This window comes from Pleurodeles waltl, chromosome 8 (genome assembly GCF_031143425.1).
Source record: "Pleurodeles waltl isolate 20211129_DDA chromosome 8, aPleWal1.hap1.20221129, whole genome shotgun sequence".
Classification (NCBI taxonomy): Eukaryota; Metazoa; Chordata; class Amphibia; order Caudata; family Salamandridae; genus Pleurodeles; species Pleurodeles waltl.
In genome coordinates this window covers 1,534,971,560-1,534,984,572 of record NC_090447.1, presented here as the reverse complement: position 1 = coordinate 1,534,984,572, position 13,013 = coordinate 1,534,971,560, and the positions used below count along the sequence as shown (strand labels likewise).

Here is a 13,013-nt window from a genome sequence, read left to right as displayed (position 1 = left end):
TTCCTTCTGCAAAGGACACCGAGGTTTATCACAGGACGAGCCGCGCTATATGAAAAAGTGAACTAAATTAAACATGCAGACATGGTGTGGTGTCTTGTGAGAGCCACCACGGGGCCCTTTGGTTCCTGATGGACTCCGTAGAACTGTGACGTAAGTGTTGGGGTGTGGTGAACAGATTTCTTGTTCAGGATGTTGAGTTTGCAGTTCCAAGCAGCGAAATGAAGACGTGTTAGACCAAGCTGCTTGTGTGGCGTGGTCATGTCAGACTGCCCAGGCCACACATAGCAGGTAAAGACACTGTTGCTCAAATAATCAAAGATGAAACACACTGTGCTGCTCATGTGAACACATCAATGTATAGGATCTACTCGCTGAAGTGTAGGAGGCACACACAGCCCCTTGTCTAACATGCATCCTGCACGGGTACGCTCCACCATCCATCTGGACGGCGCATGTCATTGCTGGCCCATGGGACATGTTGTGTTTGAAACCTCTGCATCAAGAAGCCAAGATGTACCTGAGGAGGAGAGGCTGAAGGATGTCCTAAGTGTCGCGCCAGTTTATCCTGTGACTCACTGTGGGCTTACCCGCTCCTTACCTTCTCTACAGCTTTAATTACTGGGCAGTAAGGCAGCAGACGTACAGACTGACATATACCAGTGATCTCTTTACGTTGAGCACTAGGGAGGAGTAAAATCCCTCCACGGCCTTCCTATGTTGACACATGATACAGGGAATAAAAGAACACAGGAACACACAAGTGGCACCTGGTAACCAAATCACCATCCGCAGAACAGTCCAGAGTAGTCTTCAGAATGTCTCTTGTGAGGTGTATTGAGACAGGGCGATGAGTGAGGAGTGGAAGTGTTTGAAAGGCGGATCCGTGGTGCACTGGTGGTGGTGGCTGTGAAAGCAGTCCGCCCCAGGATCTTGCAGAACACCCCACGCGCTGAAGCAGAGCAATGTGTCCTGGATGGCAGCTCCCTGAGCTAAGTAGTGTCCCCTGGCAGCTGACACCTCTTCCATGGTGAGGTTGAGCATTTAACTGTAGTACTAAGCAGAGTTCACGCCTCATACTAGTGATCAACTACAGCCTCTTTCTTCGAGGCTTTAAACTTTAGTCCAGGTGACAGGTAAAGTGAGTGGTGCTCCTTCTGCAAAGTTGAGTGCCTCGTGGAAGGAAGGAAGGAAGGAAGATACAGTGAGACAGTGGACAGGTTCTCAGATTTCCTATCTTCCATATCCACAGGAAGTGCCATCACTCCACATTCCAGCATCCACCTGTACAGGAAATAAGATTTCCGGTTTTTCCCAAAATCGTATTTAAAGGATGACGCCAGGCAACCAGAAGTCATTTTACATTACCGATCTCCACAGGAAGTGACATCACTGATTTCTCATCAAAACCATCTTTAAAGGAAGAAGCAAGGCAAGCAGACTTCAATCCCCACCCCCCATCTCCACAGGAAGTGATACCACTGCATTTCCTAATGTCCAACTGTACAAGAAGGGAAATTACTGATGTCCAGCCAAATCCATCTTTAAAAGAGGAAGCCAGGGAAATGCACTTCATTCCCCATCACCCATCTCAACAGGAGGCGACTTCACTGATCTCCTGCTAAAATGATCTTTAAAAGGAGAACCCAAGAAAGCAATCTTTGTTACCCAATATACATCTCCTTAGAAAGTTATATTAATACTTTCCCCAGTATCCATTTGTATCGGAAGTGACATATTGTTTTCCAAGCAAAACCATCTTTAAAAGAAGAAGCCAGCCAAGTGGACTTTATTTCCATTTATTTCCCTTCATCCATCTGCACAGGAAGTGACATCACTGCATTTTCCAACGTGTGGCAGTAAAGGAAGTGATATCACTGTGTTTTAACAAAAATGTCTTTAAAAGAAGTAACCAGTCAAGGAGACCTCATTCTCCATCATCCATCTCCACAGAAGTGACATCACTTCCTGTCTTCTCCCTACTTCAGTCAAGTCCTCAGGGCATCCACAAAAAAGGGGAGGCACAGACAAGGGCAAATGCCTTGGACAAGAACCTTTCTCCCACTCACATCTGCAGGGTAAGATATAATCATGTGCATCCCCAAGCACTCCATACTTCCAATGCCTAGATTCATGCCCAGAACTAGATGGCACAAGCACTCAAATACCGTCCTTGCAACAAATAGGTCTAACCTCATCCCACTATACCGTACCTTCCAACTACAGAACACACATTCCAACTTATGCTCATTAATGCTCGCTCTGCAGCACTCCAAGCACCAGCCATTGCAGCCCTCATCACCCGTCACAACCTCGATTCCCTCTTCATCACAGAAACGTAGTTCATCACCACATCCTCACTCCTAGATGTCCTTCTTCGCACAGGCTACAGCATCCATTGTGTAGACCTTGCACATAGGAAGGCCTTCCTGTCATCCATAAGTCCTCCTGGTCCTGCTCCCTAAGCAAGTAACACACAACTCCATCATGCTACCGACTTGTCAGTAGAGGCCTCCCAGGCAGAGCAAGGACTTCATTGACTCATTCCCAGATCTCCTCACTGCCTTGTAAATTCAACATGCCCACAGCATCATCTTTGGTGACCTGAAACTCTTAGACAACGCAAGCTCAAAGAAAACAAGACACGCCCTCATCATTCTCATTGACAAACTCAATGCAGTATAAAATGTCACACAACCAACACACTCCAAAGGTCACATCCCTGGCCTTGTCTGCTCAACACCACCAACATTTCCCCCATACCACTGGACTGGACCAGTCATTTCAACATCCCTGGCTCACTGCTCAGTCTCCTGCCAACAAACCAAGGTCCATCCTAAAGGAAAGACCAAACATTCATATCCTTCAAAGACTTGTGTACACACAACCTAAAGCTTGTGCTCTATATCCAAGAACCATCTAAATAACTTCAAAACTTTTGGGGGAAAAACCATGTTAACATCCACACACCAACTAAAACATGCAAGTGCAAGCCAAATCCTTCAGCATCCTGGTACTCTAAAGAGCTTGCTGACAATAAACAGCCCATCTTAAGACAGGAAAGAAAATAGAAACAAGCATTTGCAATGCAACAGGTCTCGCATTTGCTTGAGTTAGAGCTATTAGCCTTGTAAACTCCTAACCGAACTTTTCTTGCCACATAAATTACAAGAAAAAAACACAACACGATTGCGCTATGTAAAATGCAGCGCGATCTCGCTGAAATTGAAAACAGAAAAACCGAGCGCGATTGCGCCATGTAAACCCCAGTGCGATCGTGCTGCGTGGAAAATAAAAAGATAAAGTAGTCCGGACACCATGCTGAAAACATCGAGCCTCGTATGTTTCCAGTAGTTTACCGGTGCTTTGTAGGTGGGCTAAACACTGGAAAAGGCATGACGTATGCATGCCTTTCTCAAATGAAAGCAAGCGGATTTTAAAAGGCAAGCCCACGAACCAATGAAAGTGACTGACATGACATGGACGTGGTTGGAAGCCCAAACAGAGATTAGAGCATGGGACGGAGCGATTTGCGCTCGCCCATAAAAAAGGAAGCCCTGATGACCTCATGACACTGAAGACTTGCCACATAACACACATACAGCTCATTACTTCAAGGAGAGTGAAGTATCACACCAAACCCATCACAGCTGTTCAGATGGGAGTTGGTGAGAGAGAATAACAGAGGACGATTTCCGTCAGGAACATGTATAGCGCCAAGACGCCCAGGGTACTGTTCACCCTGTTCTGTGTATTCAGCCACCAGAGGTGACTGGAATATTTACACTCCTGAATATTTGTGCAAATGCTCTCCTGCGTCTGTATATGTCAAGGTGAACATCTAGCAACAGTTCCCTGAAGTCATCTACGGTTCAAGCAGCGTTATACAAATAAAGGGCAATCGTGCGTTTTTTTATGTAACCTATAGATTGTATCTTCTGGGGATGCGCCAAAGGAAAATACTTTTAACAGAAAAATGTACTGTCTGTCTCACTTCACTGCAGGTCTCAAAGTTCACATGAAAGTGCCCATCCGCCTGGAGCCCGGGCTCTTCGAGTGGGCGAAGTGGGAGTCGAGCCGAGGGGTCCCCCCCTTCATGTCCTTGTCAGAGCTGAGCGATGCCGGGTACCACATGGATGCGGACTACAGGTGCGTGAGCTGCAGGCGCTGGGGTGCGTTGCTGTAAACTAAGAGCACCCAGCACCGGGGGTAAACTGGATGAAGCCTTTGGCATACAGCGGTTTGCCCAGGATCACACGATGTGGTTAACTGGGGGAGCCGTGCATTGAATTCAGGTCTTCCGCCCTCACAGTTGAAAGATAAAGCACAGAACCACGTGCCACGAGGTACGGAATCCAGGTTCTGCCTTTCAATGCAGATTTTGTATCTCTTTAGAATATGTGTAGATCAATCCACACCAGTGGAAAGTGGATGTCTGTGTACAAACTCATATAGGTTTGGTGGCTCGGTGGGCTAATGCATCTGCTGCAGGGATCTTTGACACCATCTGCTCAGCCTTTCATCTTCAGAGGTGAATACAATGAGTACCATTGGCTTGGGCATTAGTGAACGTCTGTTGTCTACCAGTAGAAGCAAATGCCTGACTCAGGAGAGAGTGTGCTCCAAAAATGTGCCTGCAAGTCAAAGTAGTTAGGGGCATATTTAAGAGGCCCTAGCGCCTCCTTGCGCCACATTAGCGTCATTTTTTTTACGCTAATGTGGCCGAGCGAGGCCAAAATCACCACACCAAATTTACAAAGCGACACAATGCATGCATTGCGCCACTTTGTAACCCTTTGTGCTACGTTATGCCTCCGCCAGGCATAATGTGTGCAAGGGGGGCGTTCTGGCGCTGGGAGGGCTGAAAAATTGACGCAAAGAAATCTAAGAGAATTCATTGCGTAATTTTTTGGGCACTTTCAACTCCTGCTTAGAGCAGGCGTTAAAAAGAGGCTCCCATTGGGCTTTGCAGGATCAGAGTCAAAAGTTTTGATGCTAATCCTGCAAAGCGCCAAACTAGCGTCAACATTTTTTACACTAGTTCCCTAACTACCGCCATGGTGCACCGTATCTTACCTACAGCGCACACATGGTTGCATTAGGTGGCGCTAAGGGGCGCAAGGAAAGTGGTGCTGCATTGGGTGCAGCGTCACTTTCCTTAAATCAGGCAAATAGTTGTTCGAGGGTTGGGCTCTATATTATCATTTAACCTGGAAAAAGATCAACTGCTAATTCTGTGCATGGGGATTTAAACAGCTAAATCAAAGGGAGAGAGAAGGGACAGAGAGGAAAAGTGAGATCCAGGGAGAGATCCAGCAAGGGGGTTTCATACTGACACCACAGTGAGACTATCAAGGCATTAGTGGGATTTTACTCTGACAAATCAGACTGAATGTCCAGCAGTGGGATTTTACTCTGATAGATAAAAGACAATGGGGGTCATTCCGACCCCGGCGGGCGGCGGGCACCGCCCGCTGGGCCGAGACCGCCAGAAGACCGCACCGCGGTCAAATGACCGCGGCGGTCATTCTGACTTTCCCGCTGGGCGGGCGGGCGGGCGACCGCCAAAAGGCCGCCCGCCCAGCGGGAAAGCCCAGCAACGATGAAGCCGGCTCCGAATGGAGCCGGCGGAGTTGCTGGTGTGCGACGGGTGCAGTGGCACCCGTCGCGATTTTCAGTGTCTGCTAGGCAGACACTGAAAATCATTATGGGGCCCTGTTAGGGGGCCCCTGCACTGCCCATGCCTGTGGCATGGGCAGTGCAGGGGCCCCCAGGGGCCCCATGACACCCGTTCCCGCCATCCTGTTCCTGGCGGTTTTTACCGCCAGGACCAGGATGGCGGGAAGGGGGTCGGAATCCCCATGGCGGCGCTGCTTGCAGCGCCGCCGTGGAGGATTCTCTGGGGCAGGGGAAAACCGGCGGGAAACCGCCGGTTCCCCTTTTCTGACCGCGGCTTTACCGCTGCGGTCAGAATTGCCCCTGAAGCACCGCCAGCCTGTTGGCGGTGCTTCCTCCGTCCCCGGCCCTGGCGGTCCATGACCGCCAGGGTCGGAATGACCCCCAATGTCTACTCATAGGGTTTTACTCTTCTATATCAGCAAATAATGTCCAAGCATAGGATTTAAATCAGAAACGATATCCAGGTTAGTGAGTTTCCTCTGACAAATCAGACAAAATTTCTTTGGGAACAGCATTTTTCACCAACACAATCTTATGTAAGTATCCAACTAAAGGACCAATTTTCCCAGAAATGCTTCCTTAAATATGGTACCATCCCTTTCACTAGTCTCCAAAAGTAACACTTTCTGATGTAGTTGCTGTTGTAAAAAAGGAGAGCTAAGGCACTTGTGCGTAAGCCTAGAGACAACCAAGAATATGTTGTTGGTAAAGTAAAACAAAAGAAAAAAATGTGACACACTCACATGATGAAAGCAAAAAGGTTAAGTTTAAGTCTCAGGACTGGCGTCGGTAAAGATGTGGGAGTAAAGATCACATGGCATGCAATAAGAGTTGTCCTTGTGGGATAAAGGGACACTTTGCTAAAAAATAACTCTAGTAAGAAAGTGACTATTATCAAGCCTGATTCTTAACAAGAATCAGATTTCAATGGTTCTGCCAAAGAAAGCTGTATTCTTACTAATGACTGTATCCTACGAATAAAAGAAAGGAATGTTAATGTCAGTGTGAATGTTCTTACAAAAGAATTTAGGAATAAACCTGTGTGTGATATTAAGTTAGGGGTGTTAGAATTTTGATAGCATAGTCAGGTTCCCCTTACACCATTAATGACCATAGTGTGTGGGAAGAAAAATGTGTAAATGTACTTGGACAGCAATTAGTTCCTTCTGATGTAATGCCAAAAAGTTTCACAGGAGAACCCATTCCTAGGTTGGGAAAGTGAGTTTTGAATTTAAAGGGAGGAAAGCCATGGGCAGATTGTATGTTGTCAAAGAAAACCCATCAGTGTGAGGATGGATGGATCAGAGAGCATTACACATCATTCTTGACCCCAACAGCCAGGAACAATTCTTAGTATTATGGAATAGTGAAAGATCTGATACTGTATTTAAGGAATCATTTCCGGAAGTTTCTTTCCGGAGGAATTGGTTCTTTAGTTGGATGCTCACATAAGATTTTGTTGAGGAAAAATGTTGTTCCCAAACTACATAAACCCAGAGATATACTCTGGAGTTTAAGAGATGAAGTTAATAATGAGATCGAAGATTACTCAAGGAGGGTATCGTCAAGCAGGTGGACTCAGCCGAATGGATTGCCCCATTGGTAGTTGCTAGATGAGCAAATTGGATAATTTGTTTGTGCGTGGATCTAAGATCTTAACAGTAACATAATGGTTGAAAATGTTCCCCTGCTTAAAATTATTGAACTGCTGGCCTTAACAAAAGACGTAAAGTGGTTTTCATCAATAGATTTGTCATCAGCATACCATCAGGTGAATTTGCATGAGGATAGTAAGACTTTGACAATGTTTATGACACCTATAGGTTGTTTTTGTTATGATCGAATGTTGTTCGGTCTTGCTTCTGATGCCAGCGTTTTTCAGAAACCTATTTGTAAATTATTTAAAGGTATGCCAGGTACTAGCTTCATCTATGATGACATTCTGGTCATTGGGAAGAATAGGCAACAGAACAATGATAGAGTGAAAGATGTTTTGGAGAAGTTGAGTGAGTGTGGATTGACAGTTGAATGTTCAAAATGTAAGTTTGGGATGCAGGCTCTAAACTATTTAGGGCATGAATTAACAACTGAAGGAATCAAACCTAAAAAAGAGTTGCTTGAGGTAGTGAGAAAAGCTCCTGCTCCTATGAATAAGGATGATTTAGGATCCTTTTTAGGATTAGTTGAATTATGTGCTAAGTTTGTCTGGAATGTTTCTGAAAAGACCTACAACTTATGTCAACTTTTGAAATACAAGAATACATTTGAATGGACTGAAGACCTACAGAATGACTTTGAAAGTATTATGGAAAATATTTGCACTGCTGGGATATTACATGGTTTGACCCTAAATTAGACTGTATCCTTACCACAGATGCTAGTTGCAAAGACAGTATTGAGTCAAAATGATTTCAAAGGAAAAGATCAAATAATAGTGCTTGCCTCCAGAGCCTTGTCTCCAGTGGAGGAGCACCATTCTGTTAAAGAGAAAGAGACTTTAGTGTTTGAATGGGGACTGGCCCATTTCAGTAACTTTGTATGGGGTTTTGATGTGAAGGTGAGGTGTGACCACAAGCCCCTTAAAAAAGCGTTATTCACTGAGGGATTATTTGCTTACACCCTAGGATTGCAAGAATGTCCTTGATATTGTTAGACTACCGGTATAGAATTCAATATCTCCCAGGGATGAGAACCAAGGTGGCTTTACCTTTGGATGAGGTTCCTGTGTATGTTAAAGAAAAAATAAATGTGGTGTAGACTGGTAATGAAAAATTTGAGGTTATTACAGGATAGAAATGGTAAGTTGTTAGTAAATATGATGAAATATCTAAAATGTAAGGAAGTTTTCTGAAAGTAGGATGGCCGGAAAAAAAGAATCGAACTGAAGAATATCAGAATTTTTGCAAAGTGCATGGAGAATTGTCATTGATTACCACCTAAAACCTTGAGGAGTAGAATTGTACACCTTTGTCATGATGGTCATTTAGAAATTGTTAAGAATAAAAAAAAGGGTAAATTAATGTTATTGGAGGCCAGGAACTGATGTTTCATTTAACCACATTTGTGCCCTTTGCCATGTCCTCAGATGACATGGTAAACTATTGGTGTGATCATAATGGGACTTATGTGCGAGAAAGACGAGGAAGTAATGTTTGTGTTGTGGCAAATTATTATTTTTCTAAATGTCCTGATTTGGCGTTTGTAAAGTGCGCTAATACGGAGAATGTGATCACATTTTTGGATGGAATTATTCAAAGAGAGGGATTACCCAAGAGAATTATCTCAGATAATGGTTTGCAGTTTAAGAGTAAAGATTTTGAAGGCTTTCTCAAGCGTAATGATGTGGAATAGAAATTTACTTCACTTTACCACCCGAGTGGTAATGGTGAAGTGGAAAGGTTTAATCAAGTGACTAAGGGAGTGTTACAAATGGCAAAGGACAAGAAGTTAAATAGGATAGTCAGTGTAATAAAATGGTATGGATATATCAGACCACTCCCACTGTTACCAGTTATAGTCCTTTCACTATCATGAGAGGTACATTTCCGTTTACGAAAGATAATCAGAGTTGGATGGTGAATACAGGGCTAATGCATTGGTCTCCTGAAGTTGTGAAAAGGAATATTGTAAAGGCACACAAGATTTATAAGGATTATCAGGAAAGGAACTTAAGTTATTCATTTGAGTAGAGGAGATGTGGTGCGTGTAAAGTTGCCCACAAAGGTCAAGAATGGGGAGAATACATTTTCTGAGCCCTTAGAAGTCATGGAGTACACAGTACATGCTACACTCCCTCCCCCCCACCCCCAGCGCCTTGAGACCCTAACAGGTGAGTAGCTGCGCTTTATAAATACTGATTGATTGATGGAGTTATTTAAGAACTCTGAAAGATTGAGTGATGGTAAAGTATGGTATTTAAGTCGGTTTGTGAAGTGCAACAAGGGAGTAAAGTGTGGTGTTCATCATAATAAGATGGAAGGGGAGCTGGGTGATCTCAGATGGTTGGATGAGGAGTGCCCGGTGAATAGAGGGGAAGAGAGTAATGAAGCAAATGGTGCTGAGATTCAGGACGGTGTTGAAGAAAATGGTGATGATATACAGGAAAGTTCAAGTGGTTGATTTACACTAACGTAAAAAATTGAGGATTCTATGGGAGCGTCATTTTAATGCATGCATTAAGCAGGCGTTAAAAATGACTCCACAAAGGGTGCAGTGAAATCTGTTAAATTTCACTGCGCCATTTCTGCACGCCTCCTAGTGCCGGAACACCCCCCTTGCATATATTGTGCCTGGCCCAGGCATAATGTGGCACAATAGATTACAAAGAGGCGCAAAGCATGCATTGCGCCAATTTCTCAATAGGGTGCTGGAAAAAAGTCACTTTAGCTACGCCTTAGGGTAAAATAAATTAGGCTATGGTGGTGTTAAGGTGGCGCTAGGGGCTCTTAAATATGCCCCATAGTACTGTATGTTCTTTTAACGGATGAGGACGGGAAATAAGCATCCTCGGTATATACAGGACTACTTTGTACGAGTATATCATATTTTTGCATACGTTTTATGTTATTTTGTAAGTTTTAAGGATAGTGATTTATTTTTATTCAAGGGAAGATGTGTGACCGGAAATTAAAAGTTCTCTGTGTTTGGGAAACTACTTTGTACGAGTATATCATATTTTTGTATACGTTTTATGTTATTTTGTAAGTTTAAATATAGTGTTTCATTGTTATTCAAGGAGGGAGGTGTGTGAAGGGAAATTAAGCGTCATCAGTATTTATAGGACTACTTTGTATGAGTATATCATATTTTGATATTTAGTTTTATGTTGTTTTGTAAGTTTTATTGTTATTCAAGGGGGGAGATGTGTTGTGTTTACCTTTAAGCTCTATCTTTGCTTCAGTGTAGGTTTGTAGTGATTTAATGTAATGTAGTAGATGTGAGAGGGTGAGTCAATCCTTAGTATCCGTGCAGAGGACTTGTGTGATTTCTACACTCCAAGGGCCAGATGCACAACCATTACCTTTCTTTTGTGACTTGCAAATTGCAAATTTTGCTTCTCGCAATTTGTAAGTCGTAAAAGGAAATGTACTAATGTGTCCCAGGCACATTTAACTATTACCAGTGGTGTTGCAATTGACCTGCCTCATCAATATTCATGAGGCCAGTCGCAATTTGCGACCCACTGGGAATGGGGAATAACACATGGATGGTAGCCTGCTGTTTGCTTTTAAATAAAGCAGCTTTTTTTTTAATGCAGCTCGTTTTCCTTAAAGGAAAATGGGTTATGTTTAATTTTTTAAGGGTAGGCAGTGGTCCGTGGGACTATTGCCAGCTCTTAAAAACATTTTTGCTACCATTCACAAAGCGGAAGTAGGCAATAAACTGTGATTGTTTTGCGACTACATTCCGATTGCAAAACAATTGTAAATCCCCCTGCAACTCGCTAGTAGGAAGGGACATCTATGGCATGCTTCCTAATATCGAGGCACAAACCCTATTTTGCGAGTGGGTAATAGGCTCCCGACTTGCAAAGTAGGGTTTGTACATGTCAGAGGCAGTTTTAGCTGTCGCACATGGGCCCAATCTCTGTTTGCGACCGCTAAAAACGGTCGTACATCTGGCCCCTACACTCCAAGAGTGAAAGTAAAGAGTTCTGTCCCTTTACACGGACATCCCTGATACATCCCTGAGAGCCCTGGGGTCTGGCACACAAGTATTCCTGAACTCCATGAATGGCATCACAGTTTAGGGCATCGACTCTTCATACCTGGGCCTTCACATGATAAATAGTGTGTTTTGTTTATGTTTACACATGGGTACCTACGTCACCAGTGACGTCTGCTATTTTTCTCTTTCAGACCCAGCCTTGCCATTTCCTCTTTAGCTGCAACTGAAAGTTATGAAGACTTCACAAACCGATGCTCTGCGGCCGTGAAATCAATAATCCGAAATTGTGACCAGAAAGGTAACTCCTCACCTGTCTGTTTTAGAGTACAGCCCCTCAGCACGTGTAAAACACATATTATGTCGGAGGCATTAAAAGTAAAACATGTTTATACTCTTATCAAACACGCTCTTACGATCTAAGTTGAAACTAGGGGCGTAGCCTGGGCCAGTGATTAAGTTCTAAAAAAAATTAAGTACCGGGGCCTTCGTCAGGAGGCCGATGCAGCCTGCACCACCCATTGCCCCTTCCGGCGCTGCCAATGACAAAGCCAACACAACTGCTGACCATCAAACTCTTACAAGTGTGACAATTCAGACTATTCCAGGCCCCCAAATCTATAAGAATGTCTTGGGCATCAGATATGATTCCTTTTTAACATACATTGAACTATTAACCAAGTGGTGTTCTGCTCATCTATAATTAGACAAACAGCGCCACCATGTGGCAGACTATTGTAATTGCTGGTGTTGACAATTAAGTGCCGGTACTGAGCACTGGAAAACACTGGCTCAAATTAAGCACTACCCTGGGCGCCTCAGCTCTGGTGCTAGCAAGAAAAATTGCCCCCTGCCCAAACCAGGTTCATATTAAAATACAGACATAATTGGGGTACAGTGGGCCTCTCCCATCCTGGGACCCGGTGTCCCTTTACCTGCTGCATTAATAATAGCTCTGCCTCTGCTTACAAGTTTCCAGGTCCCACAGTCTACCTGTCTTTTCTTCCCTTCTCCCTCTCTCCATCCCTCTCATCTCTGTTCTCCCTTTCACACTCTCATCCCTATCCCCTTCCCATCTCTCTCCCCTCTTCTGTCTTTCACTTCTCCCTCGCTCCTTTCTCCATTCTCTGCCTGGCATTCTTATTTATGGCCCCACATCCCTCCCCAAGTCCTTTTGTACGTCCTTCCCGCTGCTGTCTTTCTCTCTCTCATCTTCATCCCTTTCTCCTATTTTGTCACTGTCGTGGTGGAGCCGGACAGAGGTTCTGCATCAGGTCCATTGCATCTCCACCAGTGTGGTGGAGCCGTACAGAGGTTCAGCATCAGGTCCATTGCACCTTCACCAGTGTGGTGGAGCCGTACAGAGGTTCAGCATCAGGTCCATTGCACCTTCACCTGTGTGGTGGAGCCGGAAGGAGGTTCAGCATCAGGTCCATTGCACCTTCACCTGTGTAGTGGTGGAGCCGGAAGGAGGTTCAGCATCAGGTCCATTGCACCTTCACCTGTGTAGTGGTGGAGCCGGAAGGAGGTTCAGCATCAGGTCCATTGCACCTTCACCTGTGTGGTGGAGCCGGACAGAGGTTCAGCATCAGGTCCATTGCACCTTCACTTCTGTGGTGGAGCCGGAAGGAGGTCCAGCATCAGGTCCATTGCACCTTCACCTGTGTAGTGGT

General features: G+C 44.6%; 1 protein-coding gene across 1 annotated transcript in view; it reads left to right on the top strand.

Moving 5' to 3' along the window:
- The window catches only part of UBASH3A (ubiquitin associated and SH3 domain containing A), a 113,380-nt gene that overhangs the window by 71,366 nt on the left and 29,001 nt on the right, over window positions 1–13,013 (top strand). The window contains exons 10-11 of the mRNA XM_069203581.1: window positions 4,002–4,146; window positions 11,535–11,641. Of these exons, the coding sequence (XP_069059682.1) occupies window positions 4,002–4,146; window positions 11,535–11,641 (252 nt within the window). The remainder of the gene's footprint in view (window positions 1–4,001; window positions 4,147–11,534; window positions 11,642–13,013) is intronic.